Genomic DNA, 26,353 nt, shown 5'->3' with positions numbered 1-26,353 from the left:
AACCTGCTACATTATGTCCTCAAACTCCTCCACCTCAAACTCCTCCACCTCAAACTCCTCCACCTCAAACTCCTCCACCTCGAACTCCTCCACCTCGAACTCCTCCACCTCAAACTCCTCCACCTCAAACTCCTCCACCTCAAACTCCTCCACCTCAAACTCCTTCCACTTCAAACTCCTCCACCTCAAACTCCTGCACTTCAAGCACTGCTGAACTTGCTGTTTTCCCTTCTTGCAGATTATTGCGGCAGGTGTGTTTGCAGGTGTAATTTATTTGCAAGGGATTTGTGAAACGAGTTTGTGGAGGAAGCAAGGTTTCCCATCTCCGAGTTCGATTCCCAACAGAATAAAATCTAACCATCCCGGACCTTCGCAGGCAAAGCGTTGAATCACGAAGCATGCCGTCCCTCTGGTGGGCATTAAGCTGGCAATGCCGTCTCCTAGCAATAGCTTCATGACATTGGCCCTCACAGTACTCATGAAAGAGTAGGCCAGTGTGCTCTTGCACGCCATTGGCCAAATTCTAAATTCCGGTCGGTATATATGGGGGTCGTAGCCTGGTGTTGGCTTAGCGGTTAGGGTGCCGGCTTGAGATCCGAGGATCCTGGGTTTGAATCCCGGTCATCGCTGAATTAACACCAGGGGGGTTGACTCATCCTGTCATCCTTCCGAGGTCGGCAAATTGAGTACCAGTTCACTGGTAATTCCCTGTGTGTCGCAAGAGGCGACTAACAGGGTTGGTGGCAGGAATGGCATCCGGCCATAAAACGTCGCTTCAAAAAGGGGACCATGGTGCCCGAAAAAGGCCAACCCCTGCTCTGTGGGATAAAATGGCCTCTAAAGGTGGTCATCTATGGGGGTCGTGCATCAGTAGCTACCTCGTTATGATCACTTCCCAGGATACTCCGAATACCAGCGACGTCACAACATTGGCGCCACCTTTCTCACTGCGCTAAGTGGTGAATGTCCTCCTGCCAATGGATGCCAACCGATGAAGTCTTTGGTATGACTCGACCGGGGCTTGAATCACTGACCTCCCAGACTTGGAGCTCCCAGACTACATCACCGAGTCCTCTCTTGTTACAATGAAGATCTGGAAAGAAGTCCTCCAAGTTGCAGATACGCAGATAAAATGAGATGTTTTCTCTCGGCCAGTAAAAGCAGCAATTGATAAATACTTCCCCTGAAAGGTAGTTACGTTACACAGTGCTGAGAAACCCTGGATGACCCCTGATGTCAAAAACATCATGGAAGATCCCCAGAAAGCATTTGCAAATTGATGAACATCCCAGTGGCAATGTTGCACGCAAGAAGATTGCTCAAGCGAAAGCAAAATTTTATGCCGATTCCCTTCGAGATCTGAGAACCGCTGATCCATCAAAGTCGCATAGACGTATCCAGTTACTCGCCAACAAATTGTAGATACGTCCTGCAATCTCTGTTCCCACCCTTCCGTAGGGGACCGATAAGGAAAGGGCTGATGCTATTAATGCTCAATTTTCTTGGATGTCCCAAAGTCCATCTCCTCTGATGGTGGAGTAACCTCCTGCATAGCTTCTAGCGATAAAGCCACGACGAGTTCAAGTTTGGCAAATGTATTGCGAGTTGAGCAAGACCGGCATTATGAAAGCCCCGATGACATACCAAATGGAATCATGTCCAGGAATTTGAATGCCAGCTCAGTATTCCGTTAACTGATGCTGGCATTGAACCCGTCGCTTCGCTGACGGTAGTGGAACAACACAACTTGTATATTGTTACATTTGTAGGAGGGAGGGAGTATACAGTCACGTGAAAAAGTAAGTACACCCCATGTAAAGTTTTGACTTTTTGTCCCCCGTCGCACCGCAGAGCGAAAGGGGGACCATGGTTTTCCCCTCCGTCCGTGTGTGCATGCGTGCGTCCCTGCGTGTGGACGTGCGTGCGGACGTGCGTGCGTGCGTAAGCGAAGGACCGAATTCTAATTTGGTGTGTGGGTGTATCTAGGCATATGGAAGAACCCTATTGAAAATTAGGTCGCCACGTCAAAATCCAAGATGGCCGCCACCATATATATGTCTGAACCTTGTGAGCTAAATATCTTGAAAAATAAACGAACTACTAGCGTCTAATCTGGTGTGTGGGTGTACCTACGCATAAGGGAGAACGCTATTTAAAATTGGGTCGCCACGTCAAAATCCAAGATGGCCGCCACCATATATATGTCTGAACCTTGTGAGCCAAATATCTTGAAAAATAAACGAACTACTGGCGTCTAATCTGGTGTGTGGGTGTACCTACGCATAAGGGAGAACGCTATTTAAAATTGGGTCGCCACGTCAAAATCCAAGATGGCCGCCACCATATATATGTCTGAACCTTGTCAGCTAAATATCTTGAAAAATAAACGAACTACTCGCGTCTAATCTGGTGTGTGGGTGTACCTACGCATAAGGGAGAACGCTATTGAAAATTGGGTCGCCACGTCAAAATCCAAGATGGCCGCCACCATATATATGTCTGAACCTTGTGAGCTAAATATCTTGAAAAATAAACGAACTACTAACTTTTAATCTGGTGTGTGGGTGTATCTACACATAGGGGAGAACGCTATTGAAAATTGGGTCGCCACGTCAAAATCCAAGATGGCCGCCTTGCGTCTTCCACTTTGTCAATTCACATCACTTCAACGACGGGGGACCTAGGCGTAACGCTTGTTCAACATATTTCAACAAACAGCTATTTGATCTTCATTTCAAAATATTGATAGATAAAGGTGATATAATATTACAAAAATCATGAAACATTTACATTTTGTAGTCCATTGTATAATTTAAATAAACATAAATGCAAATTTCGCATGTGGAAAAAGTAAGTACACCCTTGGCTCTTCTAATAGGTCGTATTGCCTCCTTTGGCAGAAACAACCTCAAGTAGGCGTTTCTTATAACTGTCTACCAGTCTCTGACATCGACTGGGAGAAATTTTTGCCCACTCCTCCATGCAGAATTATTTCAGCTGTGCGATGTTTGAGGGGTTTCTTGCATGCACAAACAACAACAACAACAGGCATTTTAAGGCCATTTTCCCAACAAGAGCGGGGGTTAGCCTTGCGGTCCCCATGACAATCTTCTCCATTTTGCCCTATTTTATGCATCTCCCCTTGTTAACCCCCTTGCCCGCATTTCTTCTTCGACCATCTTTAGCCAAGTCTTTCTCGGTCTTCCCCATCCTCTACTTCCTTCTACATTCATTTCCATCACTCTTCAACATCGTCTCCTAGGTAACAAAATGTTTTCACATCTTCCAGCTTCACGCCGTCTCCAAGATCCAACTCAGCATTTCCTCCATCTGCAGCTCCCTCTGTGCACACCTTACACTTGAAAGTAGCTGCCACACTGGTTAATGACCCTCTCAAACCACTATATTTTTGATGAACCCACTCAGCGCACATTGTACATTGAATGGAATTCACTCTGACACCCTTCCTGCAAACAGCACACCATCACTTCCCAGTTCTTTCCACCTCACCACAAGCTTTACCCCTTGCCATCACCATCGTTTTTCTGATATTCACCTTCAGACCTTTTGTCTCCATACATTCCTTCCACTTGTTCATCTTCTCCTTCAGTCCATCCATACTTTCTGCAATCAACACCAGATCATCTGCATTCAACAACTCTCACAGTAAGCCCTCCTTTACCTTCTAAGCCAGCACCTCCGTCACACCTACAAATAGTAGTGGACTTAGTACCGACCCCTGATTCACTCCCACCTTCACCTCAAACTCACCACTGTTCTCGTCCTTCGTCCTTACAGCTGTACGCGCTCTTTTGTACATTGCCATCACTACTCTGATCAACCATTCCTCCACTCCTAACTTCCTCAATGCCCATGTCACTACTTCATGTGGAACCCTATCGAATGCTTTCTCCAGATCAACAAACCCAAGAAACAACCTCTTCCTCTTCTCCATGTACTTCTCCTGCAACTGCCTCACAATAAATAGCGCGTCTGTCGTTCCTCTTCCTGGCATAAATCCAAACTGCATTTCGTCAGTCTTCACTTTCTTCCTTAACCTCCTCTCCAACACCCTTTCCTATACCTTCATTCCATGCTCCAATAAATTTATCGCTCGATACGAGCCACAGTCCAGAGGGTCACCTTTCCCCTTGTATAGAGGGACGAGGGTACTCAGTTCCCAATCCACTGGAATGCGGCCTTCTTTCACCACCAGATTACAGATCTCTGTCATTCTCCTCACACCCCAATTTCTCGCTGCCTTCAACATATCTCCCACAACTCCCGTTAGCCTAGTCAAAAAATCTGAAAATGTGCCTTTATAGAATGATTGAGGCATTTTTGAGTAAAAGCAAGCAAACCACTTTTTCTGGGGTAGTTTTTCATGCTGAATATGAATCTGTTGTTTGCCAAGCCCAAAAATGCGTAATTAGGTCACTAATCAAGGTCAAAGGTCAATGAGTGCAAAATTCAAAATTTTTGAAAAAATGCTTTATTTTACATCCCCTATCTGTACATTTCAATTATTTTACAATATTTTGTCTAGTAAGGTTGCTAAAGCTTTTCAAAATCTTATTTTTAAAGGAAAACGTGAGGACACATCTATGCTCATTTGCCTTTATCTCTGTAAGGGGCGACAATTAGTTTTTGCGTAATTTGCTTGCAGTTTAACCTCTAAATGCACAATGGGGCAGAGTTTTTATGCTCCTATTGATGGTCTAGAGATAGATTTTATAAAGACAGAATCTAAATGTCACCGGTAAACAACATAGGTCAAAGGTCAATGAGTGCGAAAGTCTTGCAATGACGTAACAGTTACTTGCACTTGAAACCATCCCTTTCACTCAACAGTGAAAGTGGCTTCATCTTTCTGACCCCAATGCATTTGCCATGTTTGTCAAATCATTTCCATTCAGACAGAGCAGGGTGTTCTTCAATAGACCCTTAATGATGAAGAATGAATCTAATAGCCTAGCATAAGCCATCTAGTTCGTACCCTAGGCATCAGGCATTAAACATTTCAGGAGTACAGGTAAGGGTCTTTTTAAGATTGTTAAAAAATGAAATATAAAATCAAATGAAAGTAAAGGAATGCATTCTTCTTTGGTGAGATACATGTACATACAAATGTGTAATGTATGCTTGACATCTCACATCATAGGCAGGCCTACATACATGTACATTTACCTAACAGTAGCAAAAAGACAGGCAGGGCATGGGCATTGACGATGAGTGCCTAATGCATCTACCACTAATGAATTAGTGATATCGGTTAGATGTTTTGTCTTGAAGAAGCTTTACTTTGTGTCTTTGAGAATAAGATTAAAACCCGGGCCAACACTGCCTGCGCTTATTCGATCATTTAAGGGCTGTTGCAGTATATCATACAACGTTGTAGTTTTCATGGTCAGAACATGCGTGCCTGGTGCTTAGTTTGGTTTCTGTTTCTCCCCTCAGGCCAACCATGGAACCTATTGCCAGCCTCAAGCGACAGCGTGAGGATGTGTCGTTTGAACTTTGTATCATTTGTCAGGGAACTAGCCAGGTCAAAGATACGATTTTCAACCAGACAAACCAGGGTATTGCTGCCATCAGAGAGGCGACCGAGCTCCGATGCAAACTTAGACACTATGAATTTCGATCAGCCGTGGACAGGCTTTCGACTCTCTTTGCAGAGCCTCCAGAAAGTCTCCCCAAACTTAAATGGCATAAGCTATGTTACTCTGCATACACACACAAGGGGAAAATAAATGCTAAGCTAGCCAAGGAACAATCGAAAAACGAAAAAGATCCTGAAAGAAAGAGTGTTTCGGCTGAAGCATGTCCGTTTTTACGCAGTAGTACTACTAAGATGAACTGGACATTGTGTATGTTCTGCCAGAACTTTGACAAGAAGCAGAAGACAAGTCGTGTCACAACCTTCAAAATGAGTAATGAAATTACGGAAAAAGCTAAATTTGTACATAACATCTTAGTCCGTACTGCAAATGAGCCTGGAATGGCTTAATGGTGTAGGGAAAAAGAGGGGTGGAATCATCGGAATAACCAAAACAAATTCAGCCCTGGCAAGATGGACTCTCTCGGACAGGACATGCATTTCAATGCAGACGTATGAAATGATGAATGTTGGAGTGGACACTGGTTACGTCCATAATGAAGCCAACTCATCCCGCACTAAACGTGACAACTGCGACGAAGAACTCATACTTCAAACTCTCCTGCGATTCAAAGTATTTGCTGAGGAATCTTCTAGTCGACCAAACCTCCTTAACTGCGCAACAAAAGATGTTGCAACTTCTGAAATAGAAGAGTCACTGCTGAACGCAAAAACATTAGGGCAGCAGCAGGTGGAAAACTTTGTCAAAGTGAGACTTGTTGAAAAATCAACTGATTTCCGAGATCGACTTCCGAAGGTGAAGGCTCCCACGTTTTCCTCACTCTATGAAATAGGAACCAAGAAAGCCAATGGAAAGATCGAAACCACAAAAGCAGACAGAAACTTTTTGCAGAGACTAATTGCAGCGTACAGAGCTGGAAGACCAGTTGAACTGGCTAGAATACTTAACCATGAACTGATGAAGGTGCCAATCAGCATTGTTGATACATCTGGCGAACTTAGAACGGGTGTTAAGGCTATTTTATTTGACATTCTTATCAGGAGTGTATCATGCCCCTCAGAAATCGCCTTTTATGGGCCTTCCTGTTTGATCATTGATGGGCAAGCTGCAGTTATGTCACTTGGAAAACCTAACACGGCGAACACCTTTGGTGATTATGCAGACGAATTTGTAAAGTTCATTTTCTGGCAAGGCCGGGCTTACAGCCGAATTGATGTTACCTTCGATCGATATAGAGACATTTCAATCAAAGTTGGAACTAGGGTCAAACGTACGAAGAAGTCAAGGCCAGTTCGTCGCCTGATTGAAGATAGAGATGTGCCACTCCCCAACAAATGGCCTGACTTTCTCGCATCAACTGAAAACAAGACAGAGCTTGCTCAGTTCCTGTCGAATGCACTCCTGGCAGCGGCACCCCCTGAAAAAGTGGTTGTTGTTGGTGGAGGTTTCGCTTCTGAAACAGAAGTCCAGAGTTCAGATCCTGCAATGAACACTACTTTGCTACAAAGCAATCACGAGGAAGCAGATACCAGAATGATTGTACACTGCCTTCATGCCGATGCACCAAACATTGTGGTCGCAGCGCGTGACACAGATGTGTTGGTGCTGTTGCTTGCCAACTTCAGTAAAATGTCTTGCGTAAAACTTTGGATGAGAGCAGGAACAATTAAGAAACGGAAGTATGTTCCTGTGCATGACATAAAGTCGGAACTTGGACTTGCTGATCATGTCTATGAGACTTTACCAGCATTTCATGCGTTGACAGGATGCGATACGGTTTCATTTTTCTCAGGACACTCAAAGAAAACAGAATGGGATATCTTCCTTGAACACAACAGTCTGCTTCAAGATCTTGGCAAGTTTCCGACACCATCAAAGAAGGTCACAGAAGATGCTGAAAAGTTCATTTGCCATATCTACAAGGAACCATCTGAGAACTGTAATCAAGCCCGCATTAAACTGTTCAACAAATGCCATGCAACGGAGACCCTACCTCCATCTAGTGATGCAGCAAAGTTCCACATAGAGCGTGCAAACTACCAAAGTTTCATTTGGAGAGAGGCCAGTAATCCAATGACAGATCTGCCTCCGCCGACTGATTGTGGATGGAAACTCGTTGATGACAAGTTGTCACCGGTTCTTACAACTTTACCGTCAATTCCAAAGGGATGCCGAGAACTTACTCAGTGTGGTTGCAAGAAAGGTTGCAGTTCTGATAGTTGCTCTTGTCGGAAGTGGGGGAAACAGTTCTGCACTGAGGCCTGCAAGTGCAATGCCAGTGAAACACCATGTCGAAACAGGCCAAAGTAGGGGGGGGGGGGGTCAGAGCTTACACAGTTAAGCTAATTGGCATTCCCCTGGATGGCTCCTCCTTCCAGCCAATCAGTCTGACAGACTGCAATTGATTCAGGATTAATTAAGAATACATGTGATAATGATCAACTGCCTGCACTCCAAACATGTTTGCCATGAAGTGCATTTTGCGCCTTGTGCCATGTAAGTGCACTTTGCGCCTTGTGACCGTTAGCCTTAATTAAGTGGCTAATTAGTCAAATATTGACATTTAGTGTAGAAAACAATCTTGCTATTATATAGGACTCAGGTAAACCACTTCACTGATGGTATTTAAGGCAACAATTCAAGTGAATTAAAACAGTATGTCAAAAAACGAAAAGTTGCTTCATTACGGATATATTCACAAAAATCTGATTTTTTCCCTTCACAATTCCCTTTACTTTCATAATTGTGAAAAGCTGTAGTAACCTTACCAGACAAAATACTGTAAAATAATTGAAATGTACAGATAGGTGATGTAAAATAAAACATTTTTTCAAAAATTTTGAATTTTGCACTCATTGACCTTTGACCTTGATTAGTGACCTAATTACGCATTTTTGGGCTTGGCAAACAACAGATTCGTATTCAGCACGAAAAACTACCCCAGAAAAAGTGGTTTGCTTGCTTTTACTCAAAAATGCCTCATGAATTCACGTTTCCCAGAAATTTGACTAGTCTACGTCGGCCCTCCCGCTTTTCTACTCTTCATTGCTTTTATCGCTTCCTCAACTTCCTTCTTGGTTATCTTCTCTGCCGGTCCTAAAACTGGGTTACTCTCTATTTTGCCATCCCATTCATTCTCTGCATTCAAGAGTATTTCCATATATCTCTTCCATCTTCCTTTAATTCCATCTGGGTCCACAACGATTGGTCCCACTTCATCCTTCAAGCAGCTCACTCCCATCACATCACACCTCTCTTTCGCTATCTGCTTTGCAATCCTGAATACCGCTCTCTGACCCTCTTCCAAATCCAAGCGTTCTCCGAACATTTTCCTACATGCCTCCTGCGCCTTTGCTACTTCTTTCTTTGCAGCCTTCTTGGCTGCCTTATAACTTTCATGCTCTGCCTTTTCTGGCCCCATACCCTTCGCCTTCTGCAACACCTCTTCCTCTTCTCGCCAATCTTCTTTCCAACTTGCAGAGCATGCACATACACAAGCACATCTTGCATGCACAGCTCGTTTCAAATCCCCCCACAACATCTTGATGGGAATTAGATCCGGGCTTTGACTTGGCCATTCCAGAACCCTCCATTTCTTTATTTTCAGCCATTCCTTGGTGGATTTACTGGTATGTTTAGGGTCATTGTCATGGTGCGAGGTCCACCTTCGGTTGAGCTTCAACTTTCTGACAGATGGCCTCACATTATCCTCAAGCACCCTCTGGTACAATGAAGAATTCATAGTGGATTCTATGATGGTGAGCTGCCCAGGCCCTGATGCATCAAAGCTGCCCCAAACCATAATATTTCCACCACCATACTTTACAGTTGGTATCAGGTTCTTGTGGTCAAATGTTGTCTTTGGTTTTCACCAAACATGTCTTCTGGTACTGTGGCCAAATAACTCTACCTTTGACTCATCTGCCCAGAGCACATTGTTCCAGAAGTGCTGGTCTTTGCCTCGGTGTTCATTGGCAAACTTTAGTCTTGCCCTGATGTTCTTTCTGGACAGCAAAGGTTTCCTCCTGGCACACCTCCCATGTAGATCAAATTTGTGCAGCCTCTTTCTAATGGTAGACTCGTGCACTTTGACATCAACAGTGGCAAGAGCTACCTGTAGGTCCCGTGATGACATTCTGGGGTTCTTAGAGACTTCTTTCAGCATCTTGCGGTCTGCTCTCGGGCTGAACTTGCTGGGGCGGCCTGGCCTGAACAAGTTGGCAGTTGTTTCGAATCTTCTCCACTTGTAGATGATCTTCCGGACAGTCGAATAATTGATTTCAAATTGTTTGGAGATCTTTTTAAATCCCTTCCCAGACTCGTCGGCATCCATACCCTTCTTTCTGAAGGCCTCAGAGAGCTCTTTTGATCTAGGCATGGTGACGTCACACAACTCAACAACAAAGAGCAAACCAAACTAAATGTCTGAGGTTTAAATAAGACAGGTTCCTCCAAGATCCTCTCTATCGATGTTCTAATCACTTGCACTTGAGCTGGTGCCCCTGATTCTAATTTTAGGTATTTGAAGTAGTGATAAATGTAGGGGTGTACTTACTTTTTCCACATGCGAAATTTGCATTTATATTTATTTAAATTATACAATGGACTACAAAATGTAAATGTTTCATGATATTTGTTATATTATATCACCTTTATCTATCAATATTGTTGAAATGAAGATCAAATAGCTGTATGTTGAAATATGTTGAAAAAGTCTAAACTTTACATGGGGTGTACTTACTTTTTCACGTGACTGCACATTACCATGGAACTGTGTCGTGTCGTATGGACACGTCAGCTTCAGGATTGTCTTGTTTGAATGTGCACCATACGGAGAGTGGTGAGAGTGGTGTGTTGTAATAATTAATTATAGGGATTAAGGTTATGTTTTTACGATTGTTTTTAAGATAGGGATTGTGCGTCAGGTCGGTCTTTTGGGACTGCCACTGGTAACATATAACCCAGTGCTACCTGCAGCGTGGTCGGGTTGTCGGCGACTACACCGACTCCCCTCACTGGCTTTGCTTGTAGGTAGGGTGACTGTGCCAATTTGCCAAGGCTAAAAGCAACACCTGACAATGAGGGCAGATGAGCTCCCAAAGGGAGCCAACGGCCATCTATTAAGGAGATGGTCTCTCCTAAAAAACACCCATTTGGTTTGGGCCGGTTCGAGTCACACCAAAGACTTTAGTACATGCTGCTTCCTTGCTTGAAGTTAAACATTTAGTAGGATAGAGCAAGGACAATCCCCAGTGGTTGGAATCCATGGGGAGGGGGAAATGCCCAGCTGAGTGTGGTGAGAAAAGTGGCTGTGTGTGTGTATGTGTGTGTGTGTTTGTGTGTGTGTGTGTGTGTGTGTGTGTGTGTGTGTGTGTGTGTGTGTGTGTGTGTGTGTGTGTGGGTCTGCGCGTGCGTGTGCGCTTGAGCACACATGCGCGCACACACACACAAGCCGCCACCACAGGTCACCACAAAAAGGAGTCACGACCCATGCATGGACCAAGCCATCTCCTTATCCGTGCTGCGCCCAATGTAGCCTCGCCCAGTAATGGAGTTAACCTCAGCAAGGAGCCACGACTCATGGACTGAGCTGTCTCCCCATCCGTTCTGTGCCCAATAGATCCTTCCCTGGTACTGGAGGATCCAGTTTAACCACAGCAAGGAGCCACGACTCAACATTAACCACAGCAAGGAGCTGTCTCCTTATCCGTGCTGCATCAGACCGGGTCCCATACACATATCGATCGGCTCAACTCCGGGTGCCACGTGCACAGCCCTTTGCCCCATAAAAGCTGCCGCCCCGGCTCGGTTCTCATTCACATCAAATCCATTGTATTTGGTCTTCGATCCCACAAAACTCTGTCTCTCTTGTCCTCAACAGGCGGAACTTTGCAAAAGGCAATTCACAAAAGCTTGGGCCTGCACTTCCAGAAACACGGGAGCCACAACTCCCGCCAGGCTGCAGGGCCAGGCCGCGCCACAAATGTATGCCGAATGGCCTGATAGTGGGAGCCTCGTGTGCATTTCATCCCATCAAAGCTGCCATTTTCAGCTTCATTGCCTTCAGAATTGATGAAATTGATGTGGCCCTCTGTATTTCCATCTTGGGCGAGAGGGGGGTGGTACAATATGCTACCTCCCCCTCGCCGCCATCGTGTGTGTGTGTGTGTGTGTGTGTGTGTGTTTGTGTGTGTGTGTGTGTGTGTGTGTGTGTGTGTGTGGTTAAAGATTTTTTTGAAGACAATCGTACGTCTAACCTCTTGTAATCCCCCAAGTGAGGTTGAGAATAATGGCAGAAAGAGGGAGAGTGAAGCAGATCATCATGGGGCGTTTACCAAGCAAGAGAGAGAGGGGATGGAGCTATGAATGCCTGCGAATGCGGATTGTTGTCCAGATGCCTGTTCGTGCTTTGTCGATCACCTGCTCACCTCGTTCATCGATGCCTGTTCGAGACTGCTCACCATCTCCGTCTCCACAGCGAGCTAAAGCCCACCTGGTTTTTGTTTCCCCTTTCCCGGTGTGATAGAATCTGGTGTGGGGTGCCTCAGGCTTATTTAGTTGTTTTTACCTCTGTATATGGTTACCTCCACCACCGAAGGTGGATGGAGGTTATGTTTTCACCCCTGTCTGTTTGTTTGTCTGTCTGTCTGTTTGTGAACAGGATATCTCAAAAAGTTGTGGACGGATTCAGACGAAATTGGTGGAGAGATATGACACGGACAAAATGATTATATTTTGGTGAAGATTCGAATCCGGATCCAGATCAGAGAATGTTTTCAAGAGATTCTTCACCATTGACCGTTGCCAGTATGGGTAGCGGATTCTTCAAGGTGTCTTCAATCACGCATTGTTTGATGGAAATGTTGCATGGATTTTACAAGGCCCAAGGCCATACATGGATTTTACAAGGCCCAAGGCCATACAGTAGGTAATGTTATTGTCACAGATTTTTTTCAAAGGAATTTGATTCCATCAATCATACTGCATGCCCTCACTAAGTTGACTGAGTTATGAGTTTGAAGTGAGCTCATCGCATGGGTTGCTGACTTTCTGACAAACAGACGCCGAAAGGTGAAATACCAAAGCGCATTTTCTAATTGGGAGTCATTGCTCTGTGGTGTTCTATAAGGTGCTCATAAGGTAAGGTAAGGTAAGGTAAGGTAAGGTAAGGTAAGGTACATAAGGCATAATGGTCCTCTTGTGTTTCTTAATATAATCAACGATGTTTTGATTTCGTCAAAATTGGAGGTGGAAATTTGTTGATCACCTTAGCATTGTTGTTGAAGTAAGGGCATCAAGTATGCTTTCTCAAGAAGAAATTGAAGTCGATTAACCTTCATGAATGGACAAAGAAGACTTGTCTGTTTTTAATCCGTTAAAATGTAAATGGACCTACAAATTTCTAGTTTTTATTTGGTTTCTCCTGTACCACCGGTTCTTAGAACTAGCAGAGTACCCACCCTATGGGGAGATCTGATTCCAAGTGTACAACACATTTTTCTGACATGTTCCTTTCGGCGGTGTATAGGCATCAGACATCTGCTTTGACGGCTCCCGAAAAAAAAAAATCCGTGTTACGTACATGAAGCAAAAATATGCACACTGCTTTTGTTAATATTTAATGGCCTCTCGTGTCAGCTTATGGTGCAGTGCAATTGGAACTAAAACTGCACTCAGTAGAGAGCATTGCACCGCCTGGTTGGCCATATCACTCAATGGTGAAGAATCACTTAAAAAATTAAATAATTCTCATATCCGAATCCATATTGAGATCTTCACCAAAATTGAATCGAATCGTCCTTGTCAGACACCCAACCTGTCCACCAAGTTTCGTCCAAATCCGTGCATAAATTATTGACATATCCCGCTATGTATCGTTTTTGCCCCCGATCTCCCAATGGTGAAGAATCACTTTAAAGATTCCAGTAGCCGGATCCGAATGCGAATCTTCACCAAAATCTAATCATTTAGTCCTTGTCACATACGCTACACCTCTGCTAAATTTCGTCCGAATCCTTCCACAACATTTTGAGATATTTTGTTCACAAACAGACAAACAAACAAACAAATAGACAGACAGACAGACAGACAGGGGTGAAAACATAACCTCCATCCACCTTCGGTGGTGGAGGTACTGAGATGTCTTAATGAATACAGTGAGGTGTATGGTTATGCACCTACAGTACATAGTATGTGCGGTTGGATTATTTTGTGGTTTGTTGAAATTCGATGGCGGAAATGGATATTGGAAAGTTTTGTTTCACTCACATGTATGGTGTGCAGGTGTTTTTCCTTTTGAATGTTAAATTGAATTGATTTTATTGATTCTATGTCATATTTGTAGATGTTTTGTTGTATTTGTATATTATATGACCATTTAGGGTTGGCAGGATGGTCCGGAGATACTCGACTCTCCTATTAGCTATCTCACCTGGGTTTGAATCCTGACCCAGCTATTAACCGGTGTTTCACAGACACGGTGATTCATCAATGTGTGTGCCCGTCCCTCGGGTTGACGTTAAACTGGGCATTCCGTCTGCCAGCATAAGTTGGTGGCCGTTAATGATTACAGTGTCTTCCGCAAAAAGTCGACAAGTTGTTGGTGGCACCCTGAACAAATTACAAATTCCTGCTCTCACTCCTGCTGCGAAGGTAATGGCAAACTACCCATACCAGGATAACTGTTGCCAAGAAACTGCTTTGGCAGCACCGACGGTTGTTGGTGGAATATGGTACATCAGCATCAGAAAGATGTTGATTTAATAATTGATATTTATTTGTTAAATTTTTATTTTTATTTTTTATGTTATTTTGTATTTGTCAATGTTTGATTGTCATTTAATTCAGCATATTCCAACAGATGATAATAAATAAAAACTATTCTAAAAAACATGAATGCTCCACGTGGTAGGAAGGGCTTCGGTACCAATTGTGACGTCATGATGCCTCCTCATCTGTCTGCCAACCACGTTGTGCGTAAAAGTGCCATGTCCTTTCTGCCCACATTTGCTCAACAAAGTCAGCTGTGTGTGCAATCTCTGCTATACACGGTATAAGATAGATGATGTTAATAGTAATGAGGGGAAAAAACGACGGAAACAATAGGAGGTTAAGGGAGGGATAAATCGACAAAATATTTCCTGCTGTATGTACCGGGATTCAGTCTGGGTAGCCATTGCTCAATTTGTGGTAAAATAATGGCAAATAATTAATATATATATATATATATATATATAGTATAAAGTGATGACGTATTTTGTTTTATTTTCCTCCAGATTTGTTGAAAACTGCTCCACCCCCGGCTGCTGTGACATAGACAAAATTCCATTTGTCAGGTATGTCTTTGTCTCCGTTATCTTCCACGAAGAAAGTGGCTCTCCACTTTTGTATAATATTGGGGCAGATATGTGAAAGAATTGTGCACTTTGTCATAAAAACGTGGAAGTTACCAAAACGTCAGACTTGTAACTATAACAAGAACTGCACTCGGTAGAGCGCATACCTCCACCAGACTGAACAGTTGATGTTTTGTATCCCACTGATAAGCCGGATCTGCAGCCGTACCTTAACCAAAACCTAATCAGTTTGTTCTTGTCATCGACCCAAATCATCTTCTAAGTTTTGTCCGAACCTGTCCAAAACTGTTTGAGATATGCTGTTCGCAGACAGACTGACCACCAACGGTGAAAACATAACATCCACCTGTTGTGGAAAACCAATCAGGTCCACACAACTTAGTCCAACTGGTGGTTTAATTCCATTTTAGATCATGACATCATTCTGTAATACAGGAAATGCAATAGTAATAAGATGTGGCATCACATGGGTCCATTCATAACATTCAATGCAAGCAAGCTTAATATGCTATGCTCGCGTACCGTTAGCGAGTCTACCAGATGTAACGTGTCACAGGAGAAGTCTCGGAGCACCGTCCGCAGCAGCGGGTCTTATAGTCGCGCCCCTAGCGGTGTCAACGAGCAGTGAGCACCACCCCGGGTTCAGTACGAATACGATTTCACTACATTCTCCCCCCCGTTAGAATTATATGGCAGAGCGGCTAGAAGCGAGCGAGCGTCAGCACGAACAGGGTGCGGAACAGGGTTTCAGTCGACCCAACCGTACCGGGCCGGGCGGCGAATTTCTCTGCCAGCACGTGTCCGAAATTCCCTGGGTACGGCTTCACGTATCCCAGTGTCCCCGGCGTTGGAGGCGCCACCAGGGTCGGGTGACGAAGGGGGTAACGCCAAGTCGTCGGGCCCCGGTAGACGCGGTGAGGGGAGGGTCGGTAGACTTTCGGCGATGGGAGCGTCGGGAGAGTCCATAGTCTCATAGATGGGTTCGATCGGTTCGTCCGATTCCCTACTCGTGTCGGCGACCCCGCATGGGGCAAGATGACGTACGGAGACAGTAGTCTCACGGCCATCAGCCGTCATCACACGAGCATGCTCAGGATTAGCCTGGAGAATCTGCACTTTGTCCACTAGGGGGTCGTACTTGCTCGTGCGAACCGCCCATTTAAGGTAGGCTGGCCCGGGCCCAGCGAGCCAACTGGGTAAAGACCGTATACACCCCGTGCTCCTGGGGTGGTGGAAAAGCCGCTCGTGGAGAGTTTGGTTGGTTGCCGTACACAGGAGAGCCCTGATCGAGTTCAACGCCGCAGGTAGCGACCAAGCCCATTTATCGAGGCCCCGGCCGAGGGTCCGGAGGTTGAGCATGACGGCCCTCCAGATAATCCCGTTGAAGCGTTCGATCTGCCCATTGGCCTGGGGTCTGTACGGCGTGGTGCAACTAGAAGCAATGTTATTTTGGAGCAGATAGCCGCGCACCTCCTGAGACAAGAAGACCGCACCCCGGTCGGTATGGACATAGGCCGGGTACCCGAACATTGAGAACAAGTTCTGTAAGCATCGCATCACCGTGGCAGCAGTCATGTCCCCGCACGTATAAGCAAAGGGGAATCGCGAGTACTCATCGACGATAGTGAGCAGATAGCGAGAGCTGCTCGACACCGGCAATGGGCCCTTGAAATCCATCGCCAAGCGTTCCCACGGCCTCGTAGCCTTAACCAGAGTCCCCATGGGTGGGTTATAGAAACGCGGTTTGATTTCCGCGCATATAGCGCAGTCGCGACAGATACGGCGGATATCGTCAATCGAGTATGGGAGATTGCCACGCCGCACAAAATGAGCGAAATGCGTTATGCCCGGATGGCCCGCAGTGGCATGCAGCACACGTAGGCCCTCCAAAGAGGTGATACCCGCGCATGTAGCCGGCCGTGATAAGGCATCGGCGGCCCGGTTATCCTTCCCCGGGCGGTATTTGATGGTGTAACAGAAGTCGGCGAGTTCGATACACCAGCGAGTGATTTTCTCATTCTTAATGCGCTGGGCGTGTAAGGTGTCGTACATGAACGCAACGCTTTGCTGGTCCGTGATAATTTGGAAGCACCGCCCGAGTAAGTACGGGCGCCATCGCCGAATAGACTCGATGATCGCATACGCTTCCTTTTCGACGGACGAGTGTCTCCGCTCAGCGGTGGTAAGAGTCCATGAAAAGAAAGCCACCGGACGCCCTCCTTGAGAGAGGGTCGCCGCGATGGCCTGATCCGAGGCATCACTTTCGAGGACGAAAGATCCGCTCTCGTCGATTGTCGCCACGGCGGCACGGGCGATGTCGGCCTTAAGGCCTTCAAAGGCCGCCAATGCGTCCGGACTCAGTGGGAAGGTGTCGCAGGCCACGAGGGGGCGAAGTTTCGCGGAGAAATTTTGTACCCATTTGGAGTAATGGGCGAATAGCCCGAGGGCGCGCTTCAGGGACGCCCGATCGCAGGGAGGGGCCATGTCGAGCAAAGGTCGCAGACGCTCCTTATCCGGAGCGACAGAGCCATGGGTCACGGTGTACCCCAGAAGATCTATCTTGCATAGGGAGTATTGGCACTTATCCTCGTTCATAGTTAAGTGATACCTCTGCGCGACCTCGAGGAAGCGCTTCAGATTAGCATCATGGTGCCCTTGGTCATATCCACAAACCGTAAGATTGTCTAGGTAGACGAAAACATCGGTTAAGTGCTCCCTCGCAATGAGGTCATCCATGGCCCTCTGGAAACAGGTGACCCCGTTCGTTACCCCAAAAGGCAATCGAGTAAATTGGTACCACCGCTGCCCCGACTCAAAAGCGGTATAGATACGATCCGCCCTAGAGATAGGGATCTGATGGTACGCACTACGGAGATCGAGAGTGCTATAGACCGAATACTGGGACACCTGTTGCACAGCGCGTCCATCCCCGGAAGGGGGTAGGCATCCAGCTGTGTAAAGCGGTTAATCGTTTGGGAATAGTCGATTACCATGCGTCTGCGGTGGGCCTCGCTTCGCACCACCAAGACCTGGGCTTGCCATGGCGACCGGCTAGGTTCTATGATACCGTCTTTCAAGAGCTGAGCCGTTTCATCCGCAATGAATTGCATGTCTGCGCAAGAGTAGCGCCGTGATTTTACCGCGACAGGGGTACAGTCGGAGGTTAGATTGGGGAACAGCGAAAGCGGCTGGATGTCCATTTGCACTAGGGCGCACACAGCAAGCGCGTCCGCCCCCACAACAAGCGTGTCAGGCCCACCAAACTCCATTACCAGACGGCCATGCCGCTTAAGAAAATCGTGTCCTAACAGAATATCAGCACATAAAGCAGGTAAAACCATAAGGTGTACATCAGGAAAAACCCGTCCCTGTAGCACGAGTTTCAATCGGCATTCCCCCTTCGTGCTGAGTCGAAGCCCCTGGGAAGCCATGAAGATCCGTCTCGTAGACCTCCAGACCCGCCATCCATGCCTGAGCACTAGTCGCTGGTCGATAAAACTATCCGTAGACCCTGTATCCACCAAGGCCCGAACACAATGGCCTTCGACCATGAGGGGAATAAGGGCTTGAGCCAGGCCGGACGAGCCTGCTGGGAGAGGGACTGAACCCCCTGAATGGGTCGGACGAGCCTCGTGGGTGGATCCTATGCCAGCAGCAGTTTTGCGGTCGTGGCCGGAGTATTCGTTATCCATGGGGAATCCATTAATGCCATCAGAGGGCTTTCCCATGCATTCCGGTGTTTCGCGATTCAAAATCTGACAATTTTGACGGGAAAAGGCCTCCGTAGTATTTGAAAACGCCTTTTGACACTTTTGGCAGGAAAAGGCCTCTGTAGTATTCGAAATCGCCTTTTCCGGGGTGAGGGCCACCGTGAGCTCATGAGCGACACGAGGAGAACGTACCGCTGGGGCTTGGCGGGGCTCCAAAGCCCCTCGCGTGGCCCGGAGTCTGGTCAAGGACGCGTATGCCGTGCCCGATTGAGGATGAGACTGTGGTGGCTGTCCGGTGACGCCCGCCAAGGTCGTCTGAGCGCCCAGGGGCCCGCAGAGAGGGGCCCTGCCCTTCGAAGCCGGGTAAGGTGCCGGGTTTCGGGCTCGGCTCGTAGGCTCCGCAATGAGCCCATTCAAGGTCGCGCGCGGCCGCGAGCCGCGTGCGGTTTTCCGGCACACTTTCGCGTAATGTCCCTTTTGCGAGCACAAATGGCATATTGCGTCCCGAGCCGGACACACGGGCCGGGGATGACGTTGCCCCCCACAGAAATAGCAGGTGGCCCCGCGTAAGGCCTTGGGTCTGGCCGTAGCGGCAGCCGTCAGGACTGGGTCTTCCTCTGGAGCATCCCGGAGTTCCGCGAGCAGGTCCGCGTCCTCGGCGGTAGCACTCTCCGGCCGTGCGTGTAGCGTAGTTCCCGCCAAGAGGCGCGTGCGATCATAGGTGTTCGATTGCAACCGCGCTTCGGTGTATACTTTTCCTTGCTCGAGTGCCGTAGCGAAGGTTAGGTCGGTCTTCTCCAGGAGCTTGAGCCTTAGTTCCTGGGAGGAGACCCCAGCAATATAGGCGTCTAAAAGAAGATCATCCTGAGACTGCGCGGGAGTCCGTGGCTCCCTGGTGCTGTCCAGCAAGAGCTGCCGGAGCTCCTGGGCATAGTGGTCCATCGGCTCGTTGGGTTGCTGACGTCGCGTTAGCAGCAAATATCGTGCATACACCGGGCTCTTTTCCTTTATGTACAGCCGTTTGAGCTCCGCGATCGAGAGGTCGTACGTCGCGAATTGAGCGATGGAATTGTACACCTTGTAGTCGATTTTTGAATGAAGCGTTGCTAGCTTCGCGGCAGCCGTCGGCTCGGTCTCAGGCTCCGCGAAATGATGCTCCAACGTTCTGAGCCAGTGCTTCAGTTGCAATCCACCATCCGGGGCTTGCGGGTCGGCGCAGAATATGGCAACCGCCAGCGTCTTGTTGCCCGCCATGTCGGTAGATATAAAATGGAATTAAGTGTTGTGGAAAACCAATCAGGTCCACACAACTTAGTCCAACTGGTGGTTTAATTCCATTTTAGATCATGACATCATTCTGTAATACAGGAAATGCAATAGTAATAAGATGTGGCATCACATGGGTCCATTCATAACATTCAATGCAAGCAAGCTTAATATGCTATGCTGGCGTACCGTTGGCGAGTCTACCAGATGTAACGTGTCACAGGAGAAGTCTCGGAGCACCGTCCGCAGCAGCGGGTCTTATAGTCGCGCCCCTAGCGGTGTCAACGAGCAGCGAGCACCACCCCGGGTTCAGTACGAATACGATTTCACTACACCACCCATCTTCGGAGGCGGAAGTAATGAAATTATTTTAGGGAGGGAGTCAGGCATAAATAACTCTATAATTATGGTCGCCATCTTGGATTTCAATTTTCTGTGCATGTGTGATAATTTGTTATTTTGTGCCTTGTGTTACACCCATCCGGTTTGGGCCGGTTCGAGTCATACCAAAGACTTTAGTACGTGCTGCTTCCTTGCTTGAAGTTAAACATTTAGAAGGATAGAGCAAGGACAATCCCCAGCTCTTATGTTCTTGGTCTTATGGATCAAGTCAAGCCATCTCCATGGCTCTTATGTTCACGAGTTTACGTATTACCTCCACAAACCCCGGTTACGGTGTACCTCAGAGTCTGGATCGGAAACACAGCTGAAAGATTTGTTATTTTGCGTTTTCTAATAAACCATGGTAAAACCACACCAATGTAATTGCAGAACAAAACAAGTAATTGTATTAAGAACTCTCACATACACAATAATAACACTATTAAAGAAAGTACTATGAAAATGTCACTTGTATCACATGAACAATACATATGATGGTACCATTATTCCCCAATGATCTCAAAGCAATGAACTCACGATACGCCAAAGGTGAGTGGAATGTAATATTCCCCAAAGTCCATGCACGGACCCCCATGCTGGTTGGAGATCGAGGTCATGCAGAACAGCAAACCAATAGGCAAGTATTGGCGTGACTGTGGATGAGGAGTTACGAGGTGAGAGGTCGATATGGGAATTGAGCCGATAGGTAAACCAACGGCAATCAACACGATGAGGTCGATATGGAAATCCCAACAGCAAAACAAGATGTACCAAGCGGACAGCCTCTTCTTCTTCGAGGACAAAATTGCATATAGGCCCGTAATGGAGGCGCTTGATTTCTCCACCGATGACTCACACTTGGTGATAAAACCTGAGACGCAGGTTTAATTGCACTCACAATATAGGACGATGTCGCGGACAACCCCTTTCACGGGAAACCTCAACTCCTTCACGATCAATATCAAAAAAGTCCGCTCACAGCCTCCACACGATTCACGGCTGTACAGTCACGTGAAAAAGTAAGTACACCCCATGTAAAGTTTTGACTTTTTCAACATATTTCAACATACAGCTATTTGATCTTAATTTCAACAATATTGATAGATAAAGGTGATATAACATAACAAATATCATGAAACATTTACATTTTGTAGTCCATTGTATAATTTAAATAAACCTAAATACAAATTTCGCATGTGGAAAAAGTAAGTACACCCTTGGCTCTAATAGGTGGTATTGCCCCCTTTGGCAGAAACAACCTCAAGTAGGCGTTTCTTGTAACTGTCTACCAGTCTCTGACATCGACTGGGAGAAATTTTTGCCAATTCCTCCATGCAGATTTATTTCAGCTTTGCGATGGTTGAGGGGTTTCTTGCATGCACAGCTCGTTTCAAATCCCCCCACAACATCTCAATGAGATTTAGATCCGGGCTTTGACTTGGCCATTCCAGAACCCTCCATTTCTTTCTTTTCAGCCATTCCTTGGTGGATTTACTGGTATGTTTAGGGTCATTGTCATGTTGTAAGGTCCACCTTCGGTTGAGTTCAACTTTCCGACAGATGGCCTCACATTATCCTCAAGCACCCTCTGATACAATGAAGAATTCGTAGTGGATTCTATGATGGTGAGCTGCCCAGGCCCTGATGCAGCAAAGCTGCCCCAAACTATAATATTGCCATCACCATGCTTTACAGTTGGTATCAGGTTCTTGTGGTCAAATGCTGTTTTGGTTTTTGCCAAACATGTCTTCTGATACTGTGGCCAAATAGCTCTACCTTTGACTCATCTGTCCAGAGCACATTGTTCCAGAAGTGCTGGTCTTTGCCGAGGTGTTCATTGGCAAACTTTAGTCTTGCCCTGATGTTCTTTCTGGACAGCAAAGGTTTCCTCCTGGCACACCTCCCATGTAGATCAAAGTTGTGCAGCCTCTTTCTAATGGTAGACTCGTGCACTTTGACGTCAACAGTGGCAAGAGCTACCTGGAGGTCCCGTGATAACATTCTGGAGTTCTTAGAGACTTCTTTCAGCATCTTGCAGTCTGCTCTCGGGCTAAACTTGCTGGGGCGGCCTGGCCTGAACAAGTTAGCAGTTGGTTGGAATCTTCTCCACTTGTAGATGATCTTCCGGACAGTCGAATGATTGATTTCAAATTGTTTGGAGATCTTTTTAAATCCCTTCTCAGACTCGTAGGCATCTATAACCTTCTTTCTGAAGGCCTCAGAGAGCTCTTTTGATCTAGGCATAGTGACGCCGCACAATTCAACAACAAAAAGCAAACCAAGCTAAATGTCTGAGGTTTAAATACGACAGGTTCCTCCAAGATCCTCTCTAACGATGTCCTAATCATTTGCACCTGAGCTGGTGCACCTGATTCTAATTTTAGGTATTTGAAGTAGTGATAAATGTCGGGGTGTACTTACTTTTTCCACATGTGAAATTTGCATTTATGTTTATTTAAATGATACAATGGACTACAAAATGTAAATGTTTCATGATATTTGTTATATTATATCACCTTTATCTATCAATATTGTTGAAATGAAGATCAAATAGCTGTATGTTGAAATATGTTGAAAAAGTTAAAACTATACATGGGGTGTACTTACTTTTTCACGTGACTGTATATATATATATATATATATATAATATATACACACACATATATATATATATATATATATATATATATATATATATATATATATATATATATATATATATATATATATATATATATATATATATATATATATATATATATTGTAACGAATTTGAGAAGTGTAACGGTTTTGAGAAGTGTAACAATTTTGGAGAAAGTGTAACGAATGTGAAAAGTATGGTTTTGTTGTGTGTAACACCCTCGTAATGTAAATAATGGTCGCAGCCGTCCTCCTAGTTAATTCCATGAAACTTACACACAGGCCACGATATATCTTTTAAAATAGTTTATTTCCTTATTCTATGTAGGCTAAATATGTGTTTCCCACTAGATTGACTCTGCATTGCATCAAACGAAATAAAGCGTAGGCCCCTCCGATGATCCATGGCAGCTCAAGTGCCAGGGATTCCCCCACTTGAGCTTTCACAGCAAACGTTTATGGCAGTACTGAACTGCTGTGCAACGTGACGGCGCAGTACCTGCAGCTGCTGACCGGTTTTCGCCATTTGCGGCCATTACGAACAAGGGGAGTGGCTAGAGAAGACGGGTCACCCTCCTCGTCATAGGGGGGAGGAGTAAGTCGGCCCCGCTCATCCAACCCAGAACAAGGGGTTTGGCTAAGAGAGGGCGGAGCGGGAACCCCCGAGAAAGTGCGCGAAGGTGCGGTGAAAAACCAATATAAGTCGCCGCGGGACGCACTCCACCCTCTTGCTCCTCTTGCTCCTCTTGCTCTTGCTCTGACCCCATGCTCTTGCTCTGACCCCATCATCTTGCTTGCTGTCCCTCGTTGTTGCTGGGGAGAAGGAAGACGGCTGAATGAGCAGGTGTGTGCGAGCCATCGGGCGACCAGCTGCGCTGCAGCTAAGGGGGCAGCTAAGGGGCCGCAGGCCACGAAAAGGACGCGCCAGGCAGCAATCCACGCTGGACCCTCCATTGCCTCCCAAAACAACCATCCATCCTCAAGCCATACCTGCCTGCAATATCCCCCGTGTAAGTGTGAACGTCGTCTGTCCTAATCGTTGTCCTGGGGTTAAGTAAATTGACTAGTATAAGCTAACGATGCACTGTGTGACTGCTTCTTCCATCCATTGCTTGTAAATAATTTTGATCGCTCCTTCTTTTTGCTTGTGTGTATAATAAATCCTGTTATTCCTCCGTACTCTGTCTTCTTCTCTCTTCCTTCTCTTTCGGTCGCTTTAGAGGTTTCCAAATTGAATATCTGTGGTGCGATCTGGTCAACGTTGGGGGAGTCGGGCCAATCGGGGATCCTCTAACGGTCGCGGTGGACCATCCGCTCGGCCCAAAGTAACATCTAAACCGCGTCCGTAACAATATATATATATATATATATATATATATATATATATATATATATATATATATATATATATATATATATACATATATATATGTGTATGTGTATATATATTGTTGCGGTTTTGAGTCTGTCAAGTGAGTTTAATAAAGGTTAAAGTTTGCCCCCCATAGTTAGTCACACAAGCAACATGTAGCCTCGCAATAGTATAGTTATGTCTTAGTATTTGTAAGCTTAGTCCTTTTCCTTTGTTAGTTCTGTGTTGAGTAGAGCCAGGAGAATAGGCCCTACTTGCCACCGATTTTCCAGCCACCCTAGCCTCGATCCAGTTTGCTAAGCATTGGTTGATTATTGGGCGAGTTAACACGAGGCAGGCCTAGGAAGGTCGGGGCGGAGTCGAGGGTGGAGCGGCAGAAGCGATGACGGTAAGCACGAGCCGCCAATCAGAGCTCGGAGGTGGTGACGGCGGCATGACGTCAGAGGGCGTGGTGAGAAGGTTCGAGTGAGTTCCAGAAGGTTCGGGGGGTGTAGCTATAAAACCGGCTGCGCGAAAGCCCCCAAAAAGACTTGCTGAGAGAGAGAGAGAGAGAGAGAGAGAGAAAAAGGACTCGCAGAGGAACGCAGAACTTACAGGAGAGGACTTGCGGCAAAAGGATTGGCAAAAGAACTTAATAAGCGGTGAAAGCTGTTGAGCAGTGAACTTGCATGAGAACGCGCGCTAACCAGCTTGGAGTGTATCGAAGAAGACGAGTTGGCCGAGTGTGCGAATGGTACCGATACGCGGGCGCAGCCAGACGCGCTTGAACCGAATACCGCGCATTTTGAGACGCGCGAGTGAGGACGGCTGAGTAACCGCTAGCCGCGCTAAGTCCGCCCTTTGCCGTTACGCCCCAACATCTGCTTTGTTCGAGAGACGCGCTACGAGTCCCTGCCTTCGCCTGCCACCATCTTCGCGGGACGTGCCCGGGGCCGTGGAGAGCCAGACGGGGGCCATCTCTCGACGCGTTGGGGGAACACCTGCCCATTTGCAATTCCTTGTGTGAGTGTGAGACGGGCCCGTTGTCCAAGGGATAAGTTAAGACTTTTAGGTTGCTCTGTGTCTCTTCGTCCTTGAACTTGTATATACGTGTGGGAAATAATTAACCCATTTGTTCTTTCTTTCTTCCTGATTCGATCGTTCCTGTGGTTTCCTCATTTGACTAAGCATGGCACGAATAAGATCGCTCCAATCGGGTTCCACTAGTTAAGACTGCGCGGACCACGTGTACGCAATCTGCCCGGCGTACTCAAAACCACACGTGGTTCGTGCGAGGCTTGTTTCCTCGCTCCCAGGGCAGCGCGGGGAATTAGTTACGAGCGAAAAGTAGTCCCGAAACCCTACTCCGCGTGTGTCCGGGAGGGACGTCGCAAGTCTCGGTTCCGCCAGGCCCAGCAAAGACAAGGGGATTAATCCCCCCTTGATAAGGGGAAGAAGGCCGGCGAGAGAACCGTAACAATATATATATATATACCAAATCTTTTTATTTTCACCATCCTTTACCCTGTCTGTATTTTGCGCCAGAGTGGAGGGTCCCTCATATAGGAATTTTAGTTGACTAGGGCATGCCCGTACTATATATATATCTAAAATTATATCCCCCCCCCTCTATTTACATGAAATGGTTTGGTCCAAGCGAACGGCTTGCGAGTACGGTGACAATCCCCCCCCTCTATTTACATGAAATGGTTTGGGCCAAAGCGAACGGCTTGCGGAGTTTGGTAAAGAAATCGCCATAGCTCGGTAACTACTTGTCCGATTAATATGAAACCTTGAAAAGGCACATCCTCGGGTCCCCAGCAATATACCTGGCAAGTTTCAAGTATATCGGACCCGTGGTTGTCGAGAAACAGCGGTCACGTACACACACACAGAGATTACTGGAATTATAGATAGATGTCACCTTTTGTTGTCTCTTACATTACTGTAAATAAATTTATATTTGTTGAATCTGGCATTTTTTTGCCCTGTCCGTTTCTTCATCCTGTGGGTTCGGATTAACCCAGTGTT

General features: G+C 46.3%; 1 protein-coding gene across 2 annotated transcripts in view; it reads left to right on the top strand.

Moving 5' to 3' along the window:
* Nucleotides 1-26,353, top strand: part of LOC137432946 (transmembrane protein 150A-like) — a 47,557-nt gene that overhangs the window by 3,259 nt on the left and 17,945 nt on the right. Inside the window, exons 3-4 of one of the 2 annotated variants that reach the window (XM_078783772.1) lie at nt 5,458-5,495; nt 14,894-14,953. In XM_078783772.1, the coding sequence (XP_078639898.1) occupies nt 5,458-5,495; nt 14,894-14,953 (98 nt within the window). The remainder of the gene's footprint in view (nt 1-5,457; nt 5,496-14,893; nt 14,954-26,353) is intronic. The other variant, XM_078783771.1, reaches the window with a different exon arrangement.

This window comes from Myxine glutinosa, chromosome 8 (genome assembly GCF_964187855.1).
Source record: "Myxine glutinosa chromosome 8, kmMyxGlut1.1, whole genome shotgun sequence".
In the NCBI taxonomy this organism is placed as follows: Eukaryota; Metazoa; Chordata; class Myxini; order Myxiniformes; family Myxinidae; genus Myxine; species Myxine glutinosa.
The sequence above is the reverse complement of the archived record's forward strand: the minus strand, read 5'-3'. Positions and strand labels throughout refer to the sequence as shown.